Source organism: Budorcas taxicolor, chromosome 18, assembly GCF_023091745.1.
Source record: "Budorcas taxicolor isolate Tak-1 chromosome 18, Takin1.1, whole genome shotgun sequence".
In the NCBI taxonomy this organism is placed as follows: domain Eukaryota; kingdom Metazoa; phylum Chordata; class Mammalia; order Artiodactyla; family Bovidae; genus Budorcas; species Budorcas taxicolor.
In genome coordinates, this window is record NC_068927.1 from 27,064,520 (window position 1) to 27,091,365 (window position 26,846).

The following is a 26,846-nucleotide window of genomic DNA, read 5'->3' on the forward strand; positions in this document are numbered from 1 at the left end:
AATAAGGGTTGTGGCCTTGGCATTCCCCAGGCTTCTCCTTCTGCCCTGTGTGGGCTGGCACGGCCCCTCCTCTTGGGAAAGGTAAGTAATAATGGCATTGAGTCACCTACATACATTTAAATCCCATGAGTACATTTTATTAATTTATTTTTATTGAAGTATAGTTGATTTATAATGTTAATTTCCATAGTTGAGTAAAATGACTCAGTTATTTATACATTTGTATATATAATTATATACACATACATTCCTTTTTATTCTATTCTTTTCCATTATGGTTTATTCCAGGACAATGAATATAGCTCCCCATGCTGCACAGTAGGACCCTGTTATCCATCTATTTCATTTGTAACAATTTGCATCAACCCCAGTACTTTGGCCACCTCATGCGAAGAGTTGACTCATTGGAAAAGACTCTGATGCTGGGAGGGATTGGGGGCAGGAGGAGAAGGGGAAGACAGAGGATGAATGAGATGGCTGGATGGTATCACGGACTCAATGGACATGAGTCTGAGTGAACTCCGGGAGATGGTGATGGACAGGGAGGCCTGGCGTGCTGCCAGGGGTTGCGAAGAGTCGGACACGACTGAACGACTGAACTGAACTGAACTGAACCTGCAGGAAGCAGCAGCAGGTGGGATTTCTCAATTAAATCCCACTCCTCCCTTGAAAATTATCAGAGGATCAATGGCTGGTTTTATGTTAATTTTTATGTGCCTTTTTTTCTGTTTCTACATAGTCTGGCAACAAATCACCAAGAAAGTCAACAGACAACAACAGCAATTAGCGACTATCGCTTTGGCTTCTATGATCAACAACAATCATCAAAAATAAGCTTCTAAAAATAAAAAAGGGGGATATATAGGGCATATGCTCTGCACAGGCCCGTACTATAATTAGCAGGGCTTCTTTGAAAAATAAGAATGACTTTCTCATCACTCCCAGGCGAAGGGCTGGGAACAGTAAAAAGTACAATGTGGAAAAATATCTTGAAAACAAGATGTTGAAGTACTGATGTGACTGATGGAAAAGCATTAGTGACTGTTCTTGTGACCAGAGGCTTGAGGGAGTTGCTGAGAAAAGTTGTCACTAGCTGATGGGCTAAACAGAGAAATGAAAGGCCTGAAGCTTTGACATTGAGGACTGTGCATTTTATATCCTTATCCCCAGTCTGAGATTGTAAAAAACAGATATCTCTAGAGCACGTACAAGGAAGTAGAATTTAGCAACAAAAGCACACAAGGATTAGGGTCTGGGCTTTTGCCTGTGAATGGCTTCAGCCCCCTGATTCCCACTTTATTTCTGAGTCTTATTTTCCTTTATTCTTCTGCGGCACCACTCCCTCAGGTCAGTTCGTTGTAGGGCTGGTCCCAACACTGTTGAGCCTGTACTCCCCAACAAGAGCGGCCACCGCAGTGAGAGGCACCTAGAGAGTAGCCCCCGCTCACCTCAGCTAGAGAAAAGCCCACCTAGCGACAAAGACCCGCCGAAAAGTAATCAATAAATGAAACTATAAAAACAGAAACCTGTAGGGCTGGCCTGCTGTGGTCCAAAGCCCAGCCTGGTAAAGGACACACACCCAGGCTGTCTGGGCCCCAGGGCTTTCTCAGGTTGCAATGGAGCTACCCCTGCAGAAAGATGCCCGTGCAGCCTGCTGACCCTCCGAGGAGGCCTTCCCAGCACCCAAAAGCTCCTCCAGGTGGGCAGTCCCTCTTGGCCCCAGCCTGGCTGGCCTACTCCTTGCCCAGGGCGCACCAAACATGAAGGACGTTACCCAGCCTGAGCAGGGATGCAGCCAGCTGAGGATGGAGGCGTCTCAGTTCTATTTGAGGAACCAAGAAATGTCCCCTGTGAAAGGAGAAGTGTATCATGGCCCCCGGATACACATACCCCACCTCTGTCCCCAACGGAGTGCCCTTCTCTGGAAAGCCGCAAACATTCCAGGACAGGACTTCTGCTGAATCATCCCGAATTCTTTGAATTCCACGGGTCTAGGGAAGGGTGTGGGTGAGGTGATCAGAGGCGGGGCAAGATCCCCAAAGGGGTTAAATAGGTCACCTTCATCCAGGGAGTTCACCCTGGTCTCCCCTGAGCAGAGGGACCCGCACGCAGAGACCTTCTCCCTGGCTCCTGGCACCATGGCCCCCCTGAAGACGCTGCTCCTGGTCACCCTCCTCCTGGGGGCTCTCCTGCAGGATGCCCACGCAGGTGAGAGCAGAGGAGAGACACAGGAGAAAGGGACACTGGGCAAGGAGGGGTGGGGCCGCTAAGACCTCAGCAGCTGCACATGCACATATTCCTGCACCCCACTTACTCCTGCAAAGGTGTGAGAGGCTGGCAGCAATAGGATTTAGAGGGAGGCGTTCAAAGGAAAATGATGATGATGAAGAGGCGGAGGAGGAAGATGAATGTCCTAGGACTTGGGGCTCAGCTTCTGGGGAAAAAATTGCTTGCATATCTCCCCCTGCAAATGTCATGAGGCAGTGGCTGTGATTGTGATTTGACAGTGGACAAGTGCCGGGGTCCAGCCCCGGTGGATCCAGGGTGATTCGAAGGTGGGGATGGCGTCGGCGTCTTTGGAAAAAAACATATTTAATTACAGATATATAGAGAGAGTAGAATCGGATAGTGTAGTGGCAGATAGTGTAGTGGAGAAAAGGAGGCTGAATCCAGACGGGAACTCAGCCAGAGAAACGGGAGCAAGAAGGAAGCGACATGGGGGAATCAGTCTTTCCGGAAACGGATCCGATTTGTTTATTTTGGGGTTTGCTTATATACCTTTTGTTACATATAGGGATGAATACAGAGTCACGTGGGGGTCAGCAGTTCTGACCTCTATCAAAATCAGGTGCTTTACATAAAAAGGTCGTAAGGATTTTATGATCCTTTCTTTCTGATAACCAAAAAACTTATTTCTTCCAAAGGTATTTTTTCTTAAACCAGGCACCACCCTCCAAATAAACTTACATTCCTATAGGGTGAGGGTGTAGTGAGTTCAATCAAGAAAGGAATTTATTTAACCCAAGGTTAACATGATTAATCTTAAAGGTTAATGCTTATTTCTCCTATATGCTTAAAGGTTAATACTTACTTCTTCCTATATGCTAGTTATATTCATTATAAGGGTAGGGAACATGGAGATTTAGCAGCAAACATCAGCCCAACAAATGAAAATCCTTTCACCAATGCTCCCCTTAAAATCTATTTAGTCTTAAGATAGTGATAAAGTTACATTTTTACATAGCAAGGACACAGTGATTTATAACACAGTACAGAGATCTATTACAAAAGAGAAAATTCATTAACTCAAAAAGTCTAGTATTGCTAACATCAAAAACTACTATATTTCCTTTTCTATATTCCAAATACATTGATTAATATATTTCCAGGTGCCTAAGGATATGGAGGCCTGGCGGCAATCATTGACTCAACAAGAAGAAAAGCCCTATGCTAATTAAGACTTTCAAAATACTCCAAAACTCTCTGTGCTGTTTATGGTTAAGAGGTAGTAAACAATCATGTGCGTAGTGGCAGGAGTATGGATAATCCTGTCACACAAGCTAGTCTGTCAGCAGAGAGGTTTGACCTAAGACACCCTTGTCACACCCAGGGCAGGGAATTAGCAGCAATTATTGGCACAACAAATGAAAAACTCTTCACCAATATAATTCCTAATCAAGCCACTATACTAATAATTTCCAACTCCCCAAAAGAATTTGCCTTTAGTAAGTCTAAAACATCTCATGCCTCTCAGGTTGGGAGGCTGTAAACAATCACATGTGGCCGGACGAACCTATACAGGCGGGCTAGATAACCTTCAGAGGAGTCCGTAAGCTGAAACACTTGTCATGCCCAGGAATTTTTATTGACTTGGAGCTGCGCATTTACTCCTTCTCCGAGAGAAATGGTGATGGGGGAGAGCCCCCCCGTAAAGTCAGAGGTGTAGGTGAGAGCATAAAACAGACTCTGGTTTTGGGATTAGATGCTCGAGAACAGGGGGTTTCCTGAGGCTTGATCACGCCTTTGCGTGTGCCAAGCCTCCTTCCTCATGACCTTTGCCATGGGAGGAGTTCCTTACGCTGGCCCCCCGCAGACAAGGAATAATTCTCACAAGTATTTGTTAAGAGTCTGTTTATTTAATGGGTTTTTATATACAATGAGGGGCTTCCCTGGTAGCTCAGCTGGTAAAGAATCCACCTGCAATGCAGGAGACCCCGGTTCAATTCCTGGGTTGGGAAGATTCCCTGGAGAAGGAATAGGAAGACTCCAGTTCTCATGGGCTTTCCTGGTGGCCCAGACGGCAAAGATCCTCCTGCAATGCGGGAGACCTGGGTTTGGAAGGTCCCTTGGAGGAGGATATGGCAACCCCCTCTAGTATTCCTGCCAGGAGAAGAAGCCCCATGGACAGAGGAGCCTGGCGGGGCTACAGTCCACACGGTGTCAAAGAGTCGGACACGACTAGGCACCTAAGCACAGCACAGCATGTACAGTGAGGGCTGGCATCCAGGCAGGAGCTCACGGGCCCGGAGCAGGTGGAAAAAGAGCGGTTCTTATACTCAGGTGGGAAAGGAAGGCTGAGCTAAGGTTGCTATTTTAGAGAAACAAAGCCCGTGTGGTGACACAGTGACAGGGTCGCAGTCTTCGGGGCTAGCTTAATGGGGTGACCTTCACAGTTAGCCACACGTCTCACTTTTGTAAAAGCCTGGGCCTGGACAGCTCCGTGTCAGTCAAACCAAGCCCCACCCACAAGATGGTGAGAGGACACTCCGAGGCTTCTCGGAAAGCACCTTGCTATGGTCTGAATTGAAGCCACAGATCATCTGTTTGCCAGTTTGCAGATGCTGGATGATTTTTTCTCGTGCTAAGATGAGGACACCAAGCCCCGGGAAAGTGTGTTCGCACCCGGGCCTCCATTTTCTCATCTGTAGAATGGGGTAGTGGCAGCACCTGTCTCCAGTGTGCTTGAGGACTGAAGGAGCGGCTGCAGCAAAGGGTCAGCCCAGAGCCTGGTCCAGAGTCAACGTTTGGTGATTCGGGGCTGGTCTGAGTGTGAGCACACATGGATGCACACACATGCAGACGCACACATATATGCGCAGACTTCCCAAGCACATACAGATCCACACCTGCACACAGATCTCCACACACAAATGTGCACATGCACAAAGACGCACACACAGGCATGTGTACACAGATCCTCTCAAGCACATATAGACAGGTGCACAGACAGACACACAAACACCGCAGGGCCCCTCAAAGCACGCACACGACCTCATGCACATAAACGTGCACACTCTGACAGACTCACACACAAAGACACAGGTGCAGACCCCTCACATACTCCCCCACACAGAAACATGATCATGGAGCCCCCCGAGGAGACCCCTCCCAACCACACAGACACACACATGCAGAAATGCACACGCAAGGACCCACAGGATACCACACACACACCGACTCCTCACTACAGAGACACACACACACACATGCTGACCCTCACAGACCCTCCCCAAGCAGACATGCGCACACATACCTGTTCCTGCTTGGCCTTCCCCACAGCTCGAGCAGGCAGCGTGGGCCGGGAGTGCTGCCTACAGTTCTACAAAGGATCCATTCCCAAAAAGGCGCTCATGGATTGGTACCCGACCTCGGGCGATTGTCCCAACAATGCCATTGTGTAAGTCTGCCCCTGCTGCTCCCCTCTGCCCCCCGTCTTACCCCGGGAGCTGAATGTGGGAGAAGGTGGACCCCGGAGCTCCCGGAAGGGCCACTGCGGAGGGGATACGACAGACCGGGGCCGTGATCTCTTGTCGCCTTGGTCTTGCTCCTCAGGGCAGCTCCCACTCCACACTCTGTGAACCCTCAAAGGACCTCAGGCTGTGAGGTCTAAGCTCTTGACACATTTCTGAGGAAAGGGAGGCCCTGAGAGACATGGGACAGCCCCATGCACAGGGGCAGTCAGCGCCCCACATGGTCGCCTCTGCAGCTTGGGCCTGAGCCCTGAGCCCCTCCCGCGCACCCCTCATCCCCAGGGTTACGTGGATGCAGATGGTCTGAGGTGGGGAGCAAAGCCGTGCAGCCCTGGCTCCCTGGAAGGGTCGGGGATCACTGAGGACAGAGCCTGGGGTCCCAGAACTGCTGCTGCCACCCTGGATGACTCCAGGCGAGTTCCAGCCCCTCTTGGGGGCTTGGGTCCTGGTCATCACAGGGTGAGGCTGTGCCAGGACTCCGGAAGGCCTCCCTGCCCTGACCCCCCACCATGGTGTTCTCTTTCCATGTAGGCTGGTGACTCGCTCTGGCAGAACCATTTGTGCAAACCCCAAGGACAAAAAGGTGAAGAAGGCAGTGAGGTACTTGCAGAAACACATGAAGTCACCTAATCTGGCCTTCCAGGAGTCTTGACCCCTCCTGGACCTCTTGTAGACCTCCCGCCTCCATGTTCATTACCCCAATCCCCAGCTCCTGGAGCCAGAGGCCCTACAAGGATAAAGAGGTCCCTTGTCCCCTTTTCTGATTAAAGTCTTTCTCCCCCATCTGGGTTCTGCATATTCTGTCCTCCCTGGCCTGTCGCCCTGGAAGGGCCCTCAGAGAACATCTAGTCTCTCCCTGTTCACGTTAGAGAGAGAAGCTGAAGCTTCGGGTGCAGACCACCCTCAGGGAGAGGGGGCCCCGGGAGAGAAATGGGGGCAGGGGTGGGGCTGAGGGATGTGGGATGAGCAAGGCAGGGGTGACAAGAGGCCGGTTGCCCCCGCCCCTGCTCTGCTGCATGAGAGCAGGAAGAAGCCCCAGGAAGGGGCTTCCAGCTCGCCTCCCATCTAATCTGCTCCCGGCGTCCTCACACCTGATCCCAATTCCACGAGTGTTTCCAGGATTCTTTCCAGGCAGGCTGGGGTTCTGCCAAGTACTGGGGAGCTCCCTGGTGCCAGGGACTCCTGCAGCCCCTTCTCCATCTTGCCTACCTCTCAGCCCCCCAACCACACACTGCAGCCCAGCCAGCCCCAGAGGGTCTTTGTAAGCCCAGCTGCACCCCCGTCTCCTGGCTCCAACTCCAGGCCCGCTCCTAAGGCTGGAGTTACTCCCCCTTGTCCTGAGTGCCCCAGCCCAGCCTCACCCCTGCACCCACTCGTCCCCATGGCCCGCAGCCCTCATCTCCCACGCCCATCAGGCTGCTTCCCACATGGTCCCATGATCCCTACTGACCTGAAGTGCGAGCCCCGCCCTACCAGGTGACATCGCCCCCAGCCTCAGCCCAAGCCAGCCTGCGGGAAGCCATCCTGGCTGCCACCCCTCCCGCCTCTCCTGCTCTTAGGGATGGGGGATGGTAGGGCAGCCATGGGGGTTGTTTTCCTGTTGACTTCTGTGAGGGTCTGTAGTCCTGATTCCTCCATCATATTGGGAGCTCAGTGAGCCTCCCTAGAGAATCCACAGCCCAAGTGCTCAGAAGGATGGAGAAGGACCATCCCTAAACCCCTCTGTCCAGGCCCAGCTGAGGACTGGAGTCATGGGGAATGGACAGAAGTTGGGATCTTCAGATTCTAGATCTGTCTCACTCTCCTCACCAGCCGTGGGCCTGTGGCTTCTCTCCCTGGGGCGAAGTCTAGGGACAGGGGCAGTGCGTCCCTCTCTCATAGAATTCGGTGTTATTCGGCTGGGCTGCAAATCAAAAGTTCTTTTCAGGCAAAGCTTATGCCCTCTGCTGCCGCCTTGTGGTCAATTGTCTTATTGACGGGCAGACATCAGAGCCAAGCCAACGAATAAAAGCGATGATGATAATAAGGTCGATGATGGTGGTGAATTATCTTATCCGTGACCCCAGGGTCTTCTCAGCCACCGGTGGGCTCTTTCTCTGCCCCTGGTCTCAAGGAGTATCCCTCGAACAACCACCTCTGATCCAGAGTCTTTGGGAGCAGCCCAGTCTGAGTCCTTTGTGGGAAAATGTTGTCTGGATCCACAGTGTAAGGAGTGGGGCAAAGATGATCTCAAAATGAGGGGAGGCAAGGAGGAGCCCCTGCGACAGCAAGGGAGAACAAGGGTGGAGCCTAGACCTCCTCACCCTGCAATAAAGACACTCAGGAAATCCCCTGATGGTCAGTGGTTAGCTCTTGGTGCGTTTGCTGCTGTGGCCCTGGGTTCAATCCCTGGTCAGGGAGCTAAGATCTTGCTAAGCCATGCAGCACAGCCAAAAAGAAGAAGAAGAAGAGAGACACTCAGAGATCATGCATGTAATCCCAGTGCCTTGCAAACTCGCCTTAAAAGAATAAGAACTTTTTTCCTAGTGAATCTTCCTAGAGGCTCTTATTGTGAACTTGGATAAGTAGAGGACTATGAACAGGTAAGGGGGGCCTGAGGGTCACAGAGCAAGGGGGTGGGTGGCTTAAAGGTCCCTCAGTGGAGGACAGGTGGAGCCAGGACTGGCAACAACATGCAGGATTCGGAATCCAAGTGCTTCCTAGCAGGGTCAGGTGCAAGGTGGCTGGGGGGAAGAGGCAGGAGATGGAACCAGCCACCATGTTCCCCTGGGAAGAAGCCATTTTAAGGAATCATGACAGGGAGACTTGCCCAAAAGTAGGGAGGCAGGAAGCGAGAGGACAGGGCAGGGACCAGAGGACACAGACCAGCAGGGAGGCGCACTGGCCTCTCATTGCTCCTTCCACCTGGAAGGGGCTTCCTCTCTTCCGCATCTGACATCCAGCCCCCTTCTGAGCTCAGCTCAGACGCTGCCTCCCTCAGGAAGCCCTCCCTGATGTCCGTGGTTGCAGTGATGCCCACTCTGTGCCCTCCTCCAGCTCCCTGCTTGCATCTTCGCTTTACCACATTGTCCCCTGTAAACACAGTTACTTGCAAGTTTGACTCCCCGAGGAGCTCCTTGGGGCAGATATTTCTGACAGGCAACCCGGTACTTCCGGATTCATTTATGAGAAGGGGGAAGTCCTTTGTGCATAGTGAACATTTGAGATATATATTTTCATCAACAAGCTCCCGTGTGAATCCCGTGAGGAGCACGTCAAGAAAGATGCTCCCGGAGGAGCGGTGCCCGGATAAGTAACTGCGCTTCAGTCTCGGCATTGACGTGGAATTCAGAATTGCGCTGCTCTTCAGTTGGCCATCAGAGGGCGCTCCAGCTCCCAATAAAGATGGATGCGCCTGACCACCGGGGCCCTGGCCTCAGCGGGGTCCCCAGGGGCTGAAGTCACCCACGTCGGATTATAGCTGCTCAAGGCCTCGGGTCAGCGTGTCTGTGGCTGGCCAGCTCTTCTCCTGAGGGAGCTGGGCAGGGAAACACTGCCAGGGGTTAACAGGAGAAGAGGAAGAAGGAAAACCACTGCTAGGAATTGCATGGCCACTGAGTCCAGATGTATGAGCACTGAGCTAGGGGCTTTCTCACCGTGTTTTTTAGATTCTGAATTTGTCTATTTGGCATACATTTGTCACAAGTTACACCTCCCCTGTGATCTGGCTCTCGAAGGGACGCAAAAATCATACTGCAAACTCTTCAACCAATCCTGAGTCCCCCCCGCCAGCCATCTCCTTTATATAACTCACTTCCCAAACCAGTATTTCCCCAAATCACCAAGCGCTGGGTACCAGACAATGAGGGACAGCGCCCTGCGCTCCAAAACCCGCTATCATGACTCCCACCGGCCGGCCCTCAATCGTTTCCCCCGCCCTGCCCTGCCTTTTCCATGGAAACCCAATAAGGGTTGTGGCCTTGGCATTCCCCAGGCTTCTCCTTCTGCCCTGTGTGGGCTGGCACGGCCCCTCCTCTTGGGAAAGGTAAGTAATAATGGCATTGAGTCACCTACATACATTTAAATCCCATGAGTACATTTTATTAATTTATTTTTATTGAAGTATAGTTGATTTATACTGTTGAGTTGATTTCCATAGTTGAGTAAAATGACTCATTTATACATTTGTATATATAATTATATACACATACATTCTTTTTTATTCTATTCTTTTCCATTATGGTTTATTCCAGGACAATGAATATATCTTCCTGTGCTGCACAGTAGGACCCTGTTATCCATCTATTTCATTTGTAAGAATTTGTATCTCCTAATCTGAGTGAACTCTGGGAGTTGGTGGTGGACAGGGAGGCCTGGTGTGCTGCGATTCATGGGGTTGCAAAGAGTCGGACACGACTGAGTGACTGAGCTGAACTGAACCCCAAACTCCCAGCCCAGCCCTTTCCTACCTCTTCTTCTCGTTGGCAACCACAAGTCTGTTCTCTGTGCATTTCTGCCTCACAGATAGATTTACTTTTGTCCTATTTTAGAGTCCACATGTAAGTGATATCATATGGTCTTTGTCTTTCTCTTTCTGACTTCACTTAGTATGATCATCGCTAATTGCATCCATGTTGCTGCAAATGGCATTATTTTGCTCTTTTTTATGGCTGAGTAACATTCCACTGTTCGTTTATAATCTTTGTTCATTCCTCTGTTGATGGACATTTAGGTTCCTTCCATGTCTTGGCTCTTGTGAATAATGCTGCTATAAATGTAGGGGTGCATGTATCTTTTTGAATTTATAGTTTTAACCAGGTATATGCCCATCCTCCTATCAGCCTCCAGAGACATGTTTGTTCCTGAGTTTAGTGTTTATTGTTCTTGATTTTGTTTCGTCACATGTGTGTGTATACATAATACCCGTGCACGTGTGTGTATTCCTAATGATATATTGATGTATCATGTATGTTTCTCAGCTTCTGCACTTGATGTGAATGTAACGCATCTCATACACGGGCTCCTCTGTGACGCTCATGGAGCTTCTGTGGCTCCATGTCCTTTTCCCGCTGATCTGCATGGACAGCTGTGACTCATCTTTTTCTCCCACATGATGACCAACCCTTCACCCATCTGCTTGGTAAACAGTTGGATTATTTCCAGGTTCTTGCTATTACAATAGTACTGCTTTAAACATTTTTTGGCTTGTCTTCTGGTACAGGTATCAGAGAATTTCTCTAGGGCAGTGGTTCTGGGGGACACTTACCTGGGAAAGCTTGGCCAAAATGGAGTGCCTGAGTCCTCTTCTGAAAAACTGACTTAATTAGTCTTTGGAAAGGGAGGATTCCAGGCAATGGTGTTTTTGTCGTTTTTGGAGGTGGAAAGCTATCCAGGTGATTCTAATATATGGCCATTATTAAAACTAATAGGGCTTCCCAGGTGGCACAGGTGGTAAAGAATCCACCTGCCAGTGCAGGAGACATAAGAGACTCTGGTTCAATCCCTGGGTCAGGAAGATCCCCTGGAATAGGAAATAGGAGGCTGGAGGGCTATAGTCCATGGGGTCGCAACGAGTTGGACATGACTGAGCAACTGAGCACACACCTTAAAACTGACACTCTAGGGGTAATGGCCTAAACCAACCCCAGCACCCTTGGTGAGAAGTTCCCACCTGGCCGAGCCCTCACCCATACTTGGTAGGGGATCCATGTGTAGCTTCCCCTCCCCCACACACAGGAAGCAGGTGGCTGTGGGTGGATCGCAAAGCTAGCTCTCTGATCTCCTGCCAACAATGAGCTGGCCAGGGTTGCTCTGTGGGATGCTTGCCTGCACACGGAACCCCCTGCTTGATGTTGTAACTCAAGGGCCCGCTCAGTTTGGAGCAGGTCTGGGCTCTCACTTGCTCTCTTCCTCCCACTCTCCAGCTCCAAAGGCCCTGCTTTCAGCGCCCTTCCAGCTCTCTTGTGGTTCCTCTTGTGGTTCTGTTTCGGCTGTGTCTTAACCCCAGGGAAGGTGTGGTTTGCTCGGCTACCCATACCACTTGGTGCTTTAAAGTGACTTCAAAGAAAAGGGGAACGTCCCAACTGATTGCTGTCAGATTTTGGAGATAACCTTAGAAAGAGTTCACTGAAAAATGATTCCTCAGCCCCACCCAGGCCCACTGACAAAATGTCCAAGGACCTGGGTCACCTGTGCCTTTGAAGGTCATCAGGTGATGGTCGTAGCTCATTCTCTGGGTCTCACCCAGTCTCCAAATGTAAATTGTGGTTTTCAATGATATCTGAGACTGTTTTGGCTCCAAAACCTCCCCTCAGAGCTGCTGTCTTCTAAAGTCCGCAGGTGTGAGGACCCGTGTACCTTCCGTGGACGCACTGAGCTGAGTGGCAGCTGGGCACCAAGGCCACATGTGCACTGCTGGCCAGCCAGGCCGCTCAGCAGCATGTTGGCCCCAACTCTGAGCCCTCATGTGGTGCGACCCAGCAGCGCTGGCCTGCGACTCTTTAACTGCCAGACAGGAGGAGGCATCACCCACTTTGCCAGCAGTGGCGGGGACCCAGAACAAGAATCAAGTCAGCAAGAACTGGTGGCACCTGCCTGGAGTTCTGCTAAACCCAGCCCAGCTCTTTGGCTCAGGATCTTCTCTCTTCAACCTGCAGGTAGAGATTTTCCTCCTTCACTTTGGCAGCCGCAGTGGGAGCCACCAACAGCATCCCGTCCCGGGGCTTGACTTGATAAATATCTGTCCACTTTAAGCCTAGTTGGGGGCTGGAGTGGCTACCATGGGTGTATAATGAACCACCCCAAATCTAGTGGCTTAACACCACACACATTCGTCATCTCAGGTCCTGTGGCTTGGAAGTCCAGGCACCATGAGGCTGGGCTCCCATCAGAGTCCCACCAGCTGGGTCTCACCTGAAACCCGGGTCCTCTTCTGAACTCTCCTGATTATTCAGTTCAGATTTCTGTTCTCAGGTGTGATCGCAGAGCTGAGGGCCTGCTTTCTCTTCGATAGTCTCTTTGATAGTCCTGCTCCCTGGTCCCAGAAGTGGCTTGTGGTCCCTTGCCTGTGGATCCCTCATAACACGGCAACTCAAGGCCAGCAAGAGAAACTTGCCCTCCAGTTCTTATAAAGCATCAACTGACTAGGTCAGGCCCATGAAGGATAATCACCCTCTTAAAAGGCTGAAGGTCCATGGAGGACGTTTTCTCCCGATTATTGTTATTTTTATTGAAGTACAGTTGCTGTATGTTATAGGTGTACAGTATAGTGATTCATGATTTTTCAAGGTTATACTCCATTTAGTTATTATAAAATTTTGGTTATAGTCCCCATGTTGTACAACAGCATATCTATGCAGTTATTTTATACCTAATAGCTTACACCACTTACTCCCCTGCTCCTATATTGGCCCCCACCTGCTGAACTCATAACTAGCTTGTTCTCTGTATCTCTGACTTCTGCTTTTTTGTTGTATTCACTAGTTTGTTGTATTTTTTAGATTTCATATATAACTGATATCATTTCTCATGTCATTTAGCCTAATGCCCAAGTCCATCCATGTTGTTGCAAAAGGCAAAATTTCATTTTTTATGGCCGAGTAGCATTCCATTGTATGTATATACCATCTTCAATGTTGTTTATTATTCATCTGTTGATGGACATTAGATTGCTTCCATTCTTGGCAACTGTAAATAGTACAGCTATGAACACTGGGGTGCATGTATCTTTTCAAATTAGCTTTTGGTTTTTTTGGATATAAATCCAGGAGTAGATTTGCTGGGTCGCATGGCAGTTCTAGTTTTAGTTTTTTGAGAAACCTCCATACTGTTTTTCACAGTGGCTGCACCAATGTTGTACATTCCCACCAACGGTGTATGAGGGTTCCGTGATGGACTTTATCTGCAAATCTTCTCACATCCACCACACAACATAACCTAATCACAGCAGGGATGTCCTGTCATACTCACAGGTCCTGATCAGTCTACCACCAGGGCTGCAGAGTCAAGCCATACCCATAACTAAAATCCATCAGAATGGACAAATACCAACGGGCACTTTTCTTTATTGTTGAAACAGAAAAACCTGGGTCTCTTATATCCACACCATCTCTCTTGCTATCTGGCAAGATCAATTTCATGTTTGTGTAGGCAGGGAACAAGAACAGAGGAGCTCCTGCTCAGAGATTTACTGTTGGTTCTGCTTCTGTCCTGCTTCTCTCTAGATGCTCACCAGCACAGACTCTTCTAAAGGCGATGGAGGTTGGTCCTGATCTCTAAGTGCAGGAATGGCTCCCCGTGGGGTGACTCAAGTCTCTCCAGAAATGGTTGTGGTCCCAGGTGAGGTTAGGTGGCTGTCAGACATCACAGACACAGACATAGACCCTCTTCACAGCAAATACGCATAAGTACATAAATTTTAATACCTGTTGATGAACAGAAATGAAATAGGACACAGATGTAACACATTAACACAAGGGTGGGGGGAGAGGAGTGGAGGGAGCAGGACACTGGACATGATCACGGCAACCCATGAGTGATTCCCTCGGTGCTCTGAGGTCACAAGACCCTCACCTCACGTCACCAAAAACTGCATAGTGAATAAACCACCAACTCTGGGAGATAAGCTGTGGGTGCCACTGCAGAGCTTAGAATGAGACAGGGCCCTCCCTGTCAGTGTCAATACTCAAGGGCGGCGGGATCCGAGAGTGTCAGTCAGCACTCTGACGTAGGGAGAGGGGCCTACTGGAGATGAGCACCGTTCGCCTAACACTGGGTGAAGGAGGTCCCCTCCTAGGTGGCAGGGCCCCAGGATAACTTGGTCTTGACCTGTGGCAGCACTCCACAGCACTGCGCCCCGGCCAGCTCCACTCTGTCCCCTGATCACGCTCCCCGCCAGGGACCTAAGTCAGAGGAGATGGGGGGGAACCATGTGGTGGGATGTGAGGGGCGGGAGCTGGCGGAGGAGCAGGTGTGCCCCAGGCCAGGCCCTCCTAGGCGTCGTGGAGGTCGCTGTCACTCAGGAGCACCTTCTCCCCAGGTTTGAAGGCCGGCATCCCGAGGTAGGGGCAGCTGGCACAGCGGAAAGCATCGCCCAGATAGCACTGTTGAAAGAAGAGCCCCATTAGTGAGAAGCTGAGTGTCAGCTCTCCCGGAGATGCGGGCTGGAAGATAATCTCATAATATGGCCGCAGCAGCCTGAAGAGAATGAGCGGGAGTATCTGTACGTCCAGCTGAGACCCACAGACTGAGAGTCTTTAAGAGCTCTGATTTCATGAAAGACAAAGGTCTAGAGAAAGTTCCTTAGCTGGACGTACTTCTGGATTCTCAGCAGTTCAAATGATAGCCACACATACCAAATGGTTAGGTAGCTTCAGGCCCTGTGTGAAGCAGAAAGGGGCCAGATAAAAGAAATGACAGGCACCTGCCACTCCCTGGAGACAGTCTCGCATGTCCCCCTATTGTTACAATACTTGGGCAGTAGCTTCTATAAAGATGGAGCTGGCCTGTGTATGCTTTAGTCCTTTGTGAATACTGAGTAACCATCCAGATACTCACGTTTCCACAAGCCGACTTGGGCTGGGAGCTTATCTGGTCCCTCGACTTCTCTTTTTCCAGTTCTTCTGCGAGGCCACAGGTGCTAGGGGAAGTCAGGAGCTGATGAGTGAGATTTCCTGCCACCCAAATCCTTGACAGACCTCCCTTCCCCCTGAGCCTTTACAGATCCAAACATGGACCTTTCCTGGCCTAGTCAGATTTGGGCTCCACAACTCAATAAGGTATTGTTTGGAGATTTCACACAGAGACAGTAATCTATGAAAAAAGTCAGGAAGGAGGAGCCCAAACTTGGGAGAATGTAGCCTCTTGGGAGGAGATGAGTGAGATGCGGCTGAGGAAGCCAGCGGAGGCAAGGTCTAAGGTTCCCAATTCTTAACCTGGGTGGTCAGTACCTGGGTGTTCGTTTTAGTATTCTTTAAAATGTACCTGTTTAGTACACTCTTCTATACATCTGACACTTTCCAATAAGATATGTTTTAGTAATTGTAAAATACAGTGATTCTTTGAGAGTCAGAAGCGGCTGGCAGCAGCAAGGTGGCCCCGGCGCACCCCAAGGCTTACCAGTTCTTGCAGGCTTTCCTCTTTTTCCCTTCCCCACAGGAAGGGGCCCGCAAGGAAGCTGGGTCTGGCTTCTTCAGATCTTCCGCATCCAGCAGTTCATCTGAGTCGATAAGATCCTGGAGAATGTTGGAGGCCATGAATGACACAGTCGTGGTCTCTGCTGATGAACAGCTGATGTGGTCACGGGCCACAGCAGCAGTTCACCCCTGTGTGTCAGAAGGCGTCCACCGTCCTACCCAGGGTTGATAATCGCACCCAAGCTGCCCACACAGCAAGTAAACTGCAGGCATGGAAGCTGTACTGGGTTGTGAGGGGCCTGGGAACTCATTTATGATGTGAAGAGAGTATGTGTGTGGAGGGTGGGAGGGAGGGAGCAGGAAGAACAGGGAATATAAGGGCTGTCACACGAGAAAAGGGGATGGACTATTTTCCATATAACTTCAGGGGAAAGGCAATAATCATGTACACACTTGGGTAATTTGTGAGGACAATTAACCTGCAAGTTCTGTGAGGACACAAACCATCATCTATTTTGCTTACCACTGACCTCTATAGTTGCAGAAATGAAGCATTTTGTTATAGAAAGCACAGATCTGAGATTTTAAGACAGTGAACATTTGGTATCTTGTCTAGATGGAGAAGCCAAAAAATATTTTAGCTGACAAACTCTTTTTAGGTTTACACATGCCTACAAGAGTCTTCAGTATATCACATGAAGTGAGAACAAGAAAATCTGTGGGGAAAGATGCTGAAAAGGAAATATAACAGGCCATCAATGTGGAGTTTCCGAGTCAAGAAAAACACCAGTGTCAGGCACCACCACAAGGCTGGGCTTTAAATGCTTTCACACTTACGAATTCAGAGTCCATTCCAAACTATGACCACTCCTACCCAACATGAATGTCGCTCAGTCGTGTCTGACTATTTGCAACCCCATGGGCTACACAGTTCACGCAATTCTCCAGGACAGAATAGTGGAATGTGTAGCCTTTCCCTTCTCCAGGGGATCTTCCCAACCCAGGGATCAAACCCAGGTCTCCTGCATTGCAGTCAGATTCTTTACCAGCTGAGCCACAAGGGAAGCCCAAGAATACTGGAGTGGGTAGCCTATCCCTTCTCTAGCAGATCTTCCCGACCCAGGAGTCAAACTGGGGTCTCTTGCATTGCAGGCGGATTCTTTACCAACTGAGCTGAGGGAAGCCTAAAAGAAAGCCATCAGGTGACCACAGAGCTGACTCACCACACTCTCGTCCTCCATATCATTGGCTGAGAGGGTCCAGAGCTTGGCAGCTGCGGGGTCCACAGCAGGCTTCCCTGAGTTTAACCAATAAAAGAAAACGAGCTCCAGAAAAGCAGCCGGAAACAAGGTCCACACACATATTAAGTGCTTTCCTTTAAGGCTGTGCAGGGAACACACTGGACTGGGAGTCAAAAGACTTGGGCTCAAAGCCTGGCTCAACCACTTACAAAGGACCCATCACTTAATGGTAAGAAAAGTCATCCTTTGTTAAGCACTTGCTTTGTACCTGATATTAATACTACATATTAAACACTTTACATATGTTATCTGGTTTAGTCTTGTTAACCACCTCATGAGGAAAGTTATCTGTCATCCTAATCTTATGAGGAAACAGATTTACATACTTGGGCCAGTTCCATACAGCCACAAATACACACAAATACAGACACAGTCTGCCTAAAGCTTTAAACTTCCACTCCAGCTTGCTTTCTCCTCCTCCTCTTGGTTTCAATCCCTAGAGCATGGGGCTTAATAGTATTCCCTATACCCACAGCAGGAGATTTGCAGATTAAATGAGAAGGTGTGCCAAAAAGCATCATGAATAGCAAAGCTTTGGTCTCATGTAAACCTGTTATAGACAAGAAAACGGGCTCTGGAGCTGATGGTGGTAGTTTAAGAACAAATCAGTGACAATTACACCTCCTGATTCCCTTTCCGGGGGCTTCAGTGTGGGCTGGCTCATGAAGGGGGCTTGGGGGGCAAAGTGTGCCCCCTGTGATCACTGTCACAACTGGATGCTCAGACCCCCACAGGGCAGGCCATCTAAGCAGATCCTAGCTGCTCTGGAACTGTGAATCCAAAGGTTAGGATGCCAAAGAATTTCTTGAAGATTCAGGCTGGACAGCCAAAACACAGCAGTGTGAATGTACTTGTACATTTCTGTCTACCTCATAGCTGGGACAATTTTTCTCAACCTGGGCATTAAAAGAAAATGATAGGAAGGGTGAGAATGATAACAAAGGACTGGGTGTAGCTTTCTAAACAGAAGAGCTATTTTTATAAGTGTCTTAAAATCCTCAAAGAAAGAAAAGCTGACTTCAGTGGCACAGAGAAAAGGACACACGGGAAGAGGAACAGGGCACTTATCTGCCATGACTGCCCCTGGGAGGTCTTCAGAGGGTAAGTGTCATGATTCTGGGGGTCTGGAAAGACTTCATTAGCTAATGAAGCTACAGGACTCAGAACTCTGGACTCTGGAACCTGGAGGCCTCAGCAACCTCTGGTGCAGGAGGAGAGGCTGAACTAGGTAATATCTACGTGCCACTTCAGTTTCGGATTATGAATATGCCCAGGACAGCAGTACATGAAGCATCCTTCTATTTGGAAATGAGAGAAACTAAGGAAGGATTCTATAAAGTTCTCACCACCTCACTCAGATCTCTGGCTCGGTTTCTAATAGGACCTCCTAAGCCACTCAGATAGACATATCCCTAGGCCATCTCACCGGAAGACTTCTTGGCAGTAGAAAGCTTAAGTTGACTAGAAGAGCCCACTTCAAAGTTAGGCTTTTTGCCTGTGATCTGCACAGAAAGCAGACTGTCGCTGTGGTAACCCAGGTGCTCTCGGACAGACTGAATCTCCTCAGGGCTCAAGGACTCGCGCTGTAGCTGGAATTCAAGACATCAGAGGATCAGGGCACATCACAGTCCTTCCACAGTGTGACACGGTACCACGTCCCCCCACGGATGTCAAATGCTCGCGTCTGGAGGAAGCACACGACAGTGGGAAATCACAGACAAGGGCTCATGCCTCACGTGCTCCAGAGCGTAACTAGTCTACATGTTTACAGTTAGCCCATTCCATGGAGAGTTTGAAAGTATTTATCAGGTAGCTGTCTACTGGGTACAGGCGCTGTGCAAGGCCTTGCGGGGACTATAATAATTATAATTATCAAGATGAATTGGGTGTGTTGAATTGGATCAAAGCCTACAGCGGGTAAGCATGCCCACGATAAAGAGGCTAGAAGTGAAATATGTAGTAGAGAAAGTGAACCAAGGGGGAGGGAAATGCTTTTTATGTTCCTTGAGACGAAGCAGCAGGCAGTAAAGGTAGGAAAAACAGAAGGGGGTACCACCTCTGCGTCCAACAATTAAGGAATGAATGACCACCAAAATCATAGTCCATTTATACCACTGAATGTTGTTCCATCATTAATAAGCAAGTGGGGAACACGCTGATATGGATAAATGTCGAGCGTATCTGAAGGTGGGGAAAACAGCTAGTGACTGAACAATGTGTAATGTGACTTGATTTACATTAACAATGTGTAGACACACACACACAACACTCTTGTAAATACATAAAATGTCTGAACAGCCACACCAAAAAATGTATTGGTGGCTTCCTCTAGGGAGGGAAGTGTAAGCAAGGTCTCAGATGTCACTTTAAATTCTTTGGTCTTAATTGAAGTTTTATGAACATCATGTAATTTAGAGTAAAAAAATGGAAGAACTTTAACTAAAAAGAAAAATAAAAAAGGGAAAGTATAAAGAAACTGAGGCCCGCGGCCATGTACAGATCCAAGCATAACAACTATTGTGATATAACACCTACCTCTCACACTAGAACATTTCGGCATGGGAGAAGAATGCAGAACCATGAATACCTCTATTTAATGTTAATATTTCTACTGAATTGTCAGAAAAGGATTTCCCCTCCAACCTATTCCAGCTTCCCACCAAAAAGCGGAGGAAAATGACTGTGTAAGATTTGTGTAATAATTGTGTGATAATTACAGGCGACTGCCTTCCACGTGGGCCTAAGGCTTGCGGCCACTAAGAGATGTGTTGCTCCCTTTCTGCCTCAGGCGTCACCACCAGTACTGAGACCAGAAAATGGCCCAGCCCACATGGGCCCAAGCTGAGTCTCTCCAGAAGAGGCTGATTTTAGAGGTCTTGTCCTTCAAGGCATCAGGTATCTTCTCAACTTGTTTGCTAGTCTAACTGACACTGCTCACCTCACCTTCAGGGTTGTTATTTCTCCCAGATTCTCTGTGTATCATCTGACAAAGATATACTGGGTTTAGTCACCCAAGGCTTAAATTCCCAGCGAAGAAGGTCATCTATAAACATACCTCTTTTACTTCCACAAGACCAGAAAGAGTCAGAGCTGAACACAGCTTAGATGCCGTCCTCACTTTGCTATTGTTAACTGCTAAGAGGAAAACCCCAATTAGTAGCTTTATAGGCCAATGCAAGAAAAATTATAAAGGCTCTATCCTAGTCAACAGGGCATTAAAATAATAATAACCTATTCTGTTCAATAGAATATAAATATATTTATATACAATATAAATATGTATATATATATTTTAATGATAATATTTTAATTAGAGAAATCCTTTTGGTTGTTCAAAGTGCTCCTATACAATAAATCCTTTATTATTGTTTCTTATCACTCTCTGTTTCTGAGAAATACTTAACCTTACAGAGGCTGCTGGATAATGACTGAGAAAGAGGATTAGAAACTGTATACAAGTATCTTTGTATGGTTCTGGTAAGACGCTGTTTTTAGCCACTCAGGGTTTACCTCCTGGCAAAGAAGGCTATATCTGCTCCTAACATCACAAGTGTGTGTTTCCACATAAACACCTCTGCATGCTTCAAAATACTTTCATTTCTATTATCATATTTGATGAAATAATGCATCACATTTTGATAGAAAGTCTAAAATGCTAAAACTCTAGAATGACTCTGACAGCTTTCCCACTAGGCAAAAAAAATTTTTTAAGGTTTTTATTTCTTAGATTCTATCTTTAGTTTCACATGAATCAATACTTACCTCATCACTCTTGGACTATATTTTAATTTTTGAGTTTGAAATACTACAGATGTATAGTAAATTTTAAAAAAGTTCGGGGAGGTTCAGAGGACCCTTCCCCTCACCTCCCCATGGTAGTATCTTATACAGTTATTCTATAGTATGGAGGCTGGGAAACTGTCACTTGTGTAATAATACAGTCCACAGAGCTTATCCCGATTTCACCACTTTTACATACACGTGTGTGTGTGTGTGTGTGTGTGTGTGTGTGTGTGTGTAGTCTTCATCACCACAAGGAACCCTCATACTACCCCCTTTATAGCCTCATGAACACCCTTCCCTCCTGATCCTAACTGCTGACAATGGCCACCCTGTTCCCTGTCACTATAACTTTGTTATTTCAAGACTGTTCTGTGAATGGAATCATACAGCATGCAAGCTTTGGAGACTGGATCTCTTTCACGCAGCACGATTCCCGTGAGACTCATCCAAACTGCTGCATGTGGCAAGCGTTTGTTCCTTTTCACTGCTGCATAGTTTTCCATTGTGCGGCTGTCCCGGTTAAGCCATCCGCCTGCTGAAGGATCCAGCCGTTTTCAGATGAGCAGTTCCTTCTATTTTACAACTAACGGGTCAAAGATCACAACTTATTCGGATGTGTGGTTCAGAGTTTTACAATAACTTATCCCCAAGGATACGGTTTTGTATAGGAATATTGATCTCCAAATGATACCTGCTACTCAGAGAGATGCAGAGAACATACCTAAGATTCAACCCTGTTAAATCTTAGGGTTTAAGTGGGTCTTTCAAGTGAAGATCTGGTCTTTTAAGTGAAGATCTCCTTACCTACAGCTGTCTCTACTGGTTCCTTCAGAAAAAGACATCCACCAGGCCGAAGAATCCGGGCCATCTCGGCCAAAATCTCAGCACTGTGCAGAGTGGTGCTTCCAGGAATTACACCCGACAAAACAATGTCAAAGCTAGATTCTTTGTGGGCAGCTGAAAAGAAGGAAGACTCTAATTAGTGGTCACTTGGGCCCCAGAAGCCATTGACCAAGCCCCCACAAAAGCTACATGCGTGGCCCCATAAAATAAACACCTACCTGTTCTGCAATGCTATTATACCACCGTTACTAGTAAGTGGGGCAAGGACGCTTGCTCTCCCTCAGTCATACTAACTTCTTTTACATGCTCAGGAGAAAAAGTAAAAAAAGAAGGTAGATGAAAAACAAGCTTTAAAAGAAAAAGATGTGAAACAGGTTCAATGAATAAAGAACCTGCCTGCAATGCAGGAGACGTGGGTTCAATCCCTGGGTCGGGAAGATCCCCTGGAGATCTTGGAAATGGCAAAGATCAAGGAAAGGGCAACCCACTCCAGTATTCTTGCCTGGAGAATTCCATGGACAGAGGAGCCTGGTAGGCTACAGTCCAAAGGGTCACAAAGAGTTGGACACGACTAAACAGCTAAGCGCGAAGTCATAAGAAATAAGAACCTGCTTATACAGATCATCAACTGTATCTAAGTCCACTATACCTCAACTGAAGCAACTATTAGCATGTGCCACCTGAAACAAAAACCCAGCCATCAAGGAACGACAGGAAAGCATCACCCCCACCATAACTGTCTGCCCTGAAAGACAACCTGTGCAGGTACTTACACTGCAGCAGCTGGGTGATATTTTCCACAGACACTCGGCCCTCATCGCCAGTTAAGGCTTGAAGCTTATCCACCAGATCTTTCAGAGCCTCCGCCGGGGATGACTTATCCCAGATCACTGCCACAAACTGGCCAGCCGAGATCCCAAAATCTGCCATTCCTAATCTGCTGTGGACCTAAAAGCTATGGGCCAAAAAAGAGTCAAGACTGAGCAGAGACAAACATGGAATAATTAGAATTATACCTAATTTTGACCTCCCATTAGAAAATCTCACTGTAGATAGCAGAGTGTGATTAAACAAACCCATTATCCAAGGTTTCATAACCCCAACATTCCCAAACATGGCAGGTGGCTTCCTCGGTGAGAATTCTGACTGGGGAGTCAAGTAAGGAGGTTGAAGGCACAACGATTATTTTCTCTTTGATATGAAAACTCAGCTTGAACAGAATATAAAACACACAGGACATTAATTAAGCAGAAGTATGACTCAGCAAGGGAGGCAAATAAGTTGGCTACCATATCCTAACCACAAGCTGAGATGTTTTAAAAAAGAGACAACATATGTAAATTTAGCAAATTGAATAATGATATTTCCCCATTCATCAAGATATGAAAATTCAATTCCACTGACTCTGCAGTGATCAATGGTATCTACCATGTCTTTCCTTAACAATTAATATTAGCCAAACTCTTCAAAGCATTTAACATACGTTATCTCAACTGAACCCAAGCATAACCTTAAACTAGGTAATACTCCCATTTTAGTCAGGACACAAGCTGTTGATTTTGCCCAGGTCACATAACTGGTTAAGTGTTGTGTGGATAAAAAAAGAGCTGGGATTTGAATCCCAGTCTGTATGACTGTAAAACCCACGCTTTCAACCTATGGAAATTTCCTCCCACCGGAGTCAACTTTCTCTTTGACTTGATACTCAGACGAGTATACAGTGTCCTCACGATGCACTCAGGCCAGCAAGAGAGCCGTCTACTTAGTTCCCTTTTTCTTTCTTAAACATTAATGACGCTGAGTCCCTGCCTGCAGACAGCTCTATCAAATGACATGAAGACAGAAGCTGTAGGACACAGGTCATGCGTGGATCAGTCTTAAGCGGTACACTTCTGTCTTCTGAGAGGTGGCTAACCCAGTAACAATTATGTCAGCACAAACATTCCAGGACCGAACTTAAGCCAGGCACACACACTCTTCCTTCTTTCAAAATGTTCCCTTCAAATGATTTGCCTTTCAGCCTATTAAAACATGCTGAGGTTAGCCAGGCATCCTTAAATATGGTAGTACTTTTGATTTTGTCGTTCATCTTCTAAAGGAGTTACTAAGGCTTTTATTTTCTAGAGCAAAGTCAAATCTCCTCAGTCTCCTGGATCCAGGTATTCTGTAATCTCCAGGCGCTCTACCTGTATCTCCTGCCTCCCCTTGTTCAATGGAAAATCCTGGCATTTTTCACTCCATCATGCCTTTTATGTGATTCTTTCCTTGTGGAATACCTTTATTATCCTAACCTGCCTTCGAGGTGCAGTAAAAGGATGCCAAGTGTTATCAGACAAACAGGATTCCTTATTCACTACACTGTGGTTTTTTTTAATCCCTAAAAAGCACACAATCAAGAACTGAAACTTTAAGCTCTCAACTGTAACATGGTGTTGAGGAAGAACCCTACAAGTCTTTCAAGTGAGCAACTTGGGATCTCACATTTAAGAACTGACTGCGAAAGACAGGAATACGGGCTGCTGGGCATGAAGTTATAAGAAATAAACGACCTGTTTCTAGAATGATGCTGAAACAAGTTCTCCCTTGGGGCCATGGAAAAAGATCCCTTCCCACTATACCAACCTTGCGCTGTACTCACAGAAAAACCCTCATGCAAGAACCAAGGGGCCAAAGGCTACTCATTAGCAAGAGAAACGCAGGCCAGATCTCTAGACCTTTTCAGCAACCTTAATGGAGGCAGAGTTTTATAGAGCACAGGTTTCCAACAGAGATGAACTGGGGTTCTGTCTAGCACTAGATCTTCTATTCACTGGCTACATAACCATGGATCTGTGACTAGCCTCTCTCTTTTCTCATTAATAAAGTAGGAATAATGATCTTAAATTTTGCAGGGCAGTGGCAAGAGGTAAATAAGGAGATAAAAATATGCAAAGCACTCAGCAGGGCCTGGCACATAAAGCTCAATAAAATAATGTTGTCAGAGAACTCTGAGCCTCCACTTCTCCGGGGCCAGTTTATTTGCCTTTGCTTCAAACAGTCCTATACAATCTTGTTCCTCCTCAGCCTTGCCAGCCGGGAGGACTCCCCAAGGAGAGATGTGAAGCTGCTTTTTCATTGTTAAAATTACACAATACGAGAGCCATACTTTATGACATCTTATACAGTACTCCAGTGGGATCGTGTCCGTAAATTAGAAGACTGGAAAGTGCTCTGTGTTCCATATCCCCGAAACTAATCTTCTATGGCAACAGGGAGCTCATAAAATACATTTATTAAACATTAACCCTCAAAACACAAGACAAAGCCACCATTTGTGGTCAGCATTTTCCGAATAAAATGGGACACAGTGTTCTTTTAAATATCTAAAAGCGAAAGTGTGATGTTATTCATCATCAGAGTTTTATGTTGTTGTCAATGTTTTTTCTAAAAAGACATAAGGAAAAAATGTCTGGCACCTAAGTCAACATACTTGGAAGTGTGACTCAGAGCCCCAGTTTCATTAAAATGGTAGAGTAGAAGTCACTGTCACGTCAATGGATTTATCTGAGAACAACTTCTGGAGATTCACTTATTTTTAAGACACCTGTAAACATCAAATCTTGAGGCATTTGGCTTCCTTTAAGGATGGGGGTGGGGGTGGGGGAAGAATTGAAAAAAAAAAGATTGAAGTGTGGATTTCAGTTCAAATCAAGGATCAAATCCTTTCAAGTCATATGTATTAAAAAAATTCTGAGAATACTGACAGTTATCAGGAAATTTTTAATTCAAATAAACTGAAACACACACACAGAAAAAAAGGTTATAATCTCTAAGGAAGGAGTAAACTCAAAGGAAAAGAAATGGACAACTTTGTCTCCAAGCAAATGCTAGATTTTCCACAAGAGAGATTTGCTCGAAGATGAGTGGACAGAAAACAAAACCTCATGGAGAGATCAGTAGGGCTTTACCAAAATCTGGAAATATGGATCTGAAATTTTAACACCTGGGGAGTAGTTCTGGCTTAAAGGGAGGCTTCCCCCACACTCACACAGGGGAGAAGAGGCAATTGAAAACACTAGAGTTGATAAGCTAACTGAAAAGATTAAAGTTGCAAAGATGCAAAAGAGAAAAGGGTCTAACTGCACAAAATTTACAGAATGGCATGCTTAGCTCCTGCCCTCCGTTATCTCTAGCCCCCAAAATCATTTACTTCTTTCGACTATCATGAAGCCTTCCTTGTTGATTAATTTCCCAGTGAGGCCCTCCGTATTTACATTTCTGTTCAGTGACTAGTCCATGACCTCCCTGAGTCATGCAGAGCTTGGCACTCAATGTGAGAATAAAGGCCACCAGCCTTTCCCAAACTTGCAGATCATCGAAACCACCTGGAGGCACGTTAAAATAAGATTCCAGGGGTACATTCAGAGGTATTGAATCGATTGTCCAGGAGAAAGATCTCCGGATCCAAGTTACTAACAAGCATCCTGATGGCTTTTCCAACCTGGCAAGTTTAGGAACACTTAATTATACCGACTCAATACCCTGGAGGTTCGGGGAAGACTCAGGTTCAAATTTACAACCTGGGGCTCCAGGGAACCTCCAAGACTGAAACTTTAGCTTCCCCGATGTTTGTAAAGAGGGACGGAGACTCAAGGTCATAACAGCTTGCTACTAGCAGAAGTGGGTCTCAGACTCCGCGCGCAGCGCTGTCCCCCGGGCCTCAGGCTGGGTCCGGCTGCGCGGGAGATAAGGCAGCCCGGGAAGGGCCGAAGCCACCACTTCAGGGGCCCCAGGGGAGACAGGGCCAGCCCGGCCCCTCACACCGGCTTCCTCCGGGCGAAACCCAGCTGTGGTCCTCAGGGAGGTGGCCACGGCCACGTTTCCGCCGAAGGACGGGGCTGGAAATGGGAAAAGAGCCGATGTAGAGGAGAGAATGGTTCGGGAGGGGACTGTTGAGGAAGATGGAGCTCACGGACCACCAGAAGAGCGCTCACCTGCCGCCCTGAGCTCGCTCCCGGCTTCTCCGCATCCGCCGGCTCCACACCTCGCGCCTCTCGCGAGAGGCGGAAACTCCCGCT

General features: G+C 47.5%; 2 protein-coding genes across 3 annotated transcripts; one reads left to right on the forward strand and one right to left on the reverse strand.

Moving 5' to 3' along the window:
- Window positions 1–2,138: 2,138 nt before the first annotated feature.
- LOC128063809 (C-C motif chemokine 17-like) lies at window positions 2,139–6,402 on the forward strand. Its single transcript, XM_052656624.1, has 3 exons — window positions 2,139–2,208; window positions 5,560–5,677; window positions 6,282–6,402. The coding sequence occupies exons 1-3, from the start codon at window positions 2,139–2,141 to the stop codon at window positions 6,400–6,402; spliced, it is 309 nt and encodes a 102-aa protein (XP_052512584.1).
- Window positions 6,403–13,776: 7,374 nt separating this feature from the next.
- CIAPIN1 (cytokine induced apoptosis inhibitor 1) lies at window positions 13,777–26,839 on the reverse strand. Of its 2 annotated transcripts, none has more exons than XM_052656008.1 (9): window positions 26,763–26,839; window positions 22,563–22,744; window positions 21,751–21,903; window positions 20,219–20,295; window positions 18,590–18,752; window positions 17,086–17,159; window positions 15,846–15,961; window positions 15,285–15,366; window positions 13,777–14,830 (listed from the first exon to the last, which is right to left on the reverse strand). In XM_052656008.1, the coding sequence occupies exons 2-9, from the start codon at window positions 22,717–22,719 to the stop codon at window positions 14,720–14,722; spliced, it is 933 nt and encodes a 310-aa protein (XP_052511968.1). In that variant the 5' UTR covers window positions 22,720–22,744; window positions 26,763–26,839; the 3' UTR covers window positions 13,777–14,719. The 2 variants fall into 2 exon arrangements, with proteins under 2 accessions (XP_052511968.1, XP_052511967.1); XM_052656007.1 differs by having other exon boundaries at window positions 20,219–20,298.
- Window positions 26,840–26,846: the final 7 nt, after the last annotated feature.

Coding starts and splice junctions, on each gene's coding strand:
- LOC128063809 (XM_052656624.1), top strand. CDS start 2,139: ATGGCCCCCCTGAAGACGCTGCTCCTGGTCACCCTCCTCCTGGGGGCT. Junction 2,209..5,559: donor CCTGCAGGATGCCCACGCAG/GTGAGAGCAGAG, acceptor CCTTCCCCACAG/CTCGAGCAGGCAGCGTGGGC. Junction 5,678..6,281: donor TGTCCCAACAATGCCATTGT/GTAAGTCTGCCC, acceptor CTTTCCATGTAG/GCTGGTGACTCGCTCTGGCA.
- CIAPIN1 (XM_052656007.1), bottom strand. CDS start 22,719: ATGGCAGATTTTGGGATCTCGGCTGGCCAGTTTGTGGCAGTGATCTGG. Junction 20,299..21,750: donor ACCAGTAGAGACAGCTGTAG/GTAAGGAGATCT, acceptor TTTTCCTCTTAG/CAGTTAACAATAGCAAAGTG. Junction 15,962..17,085: donor ATATGGAGGACGAGAGTGTG/GTGAGTCAGCTC, acceptor AACATTCTCCAG/GATCTTATCGACTCAGATGA.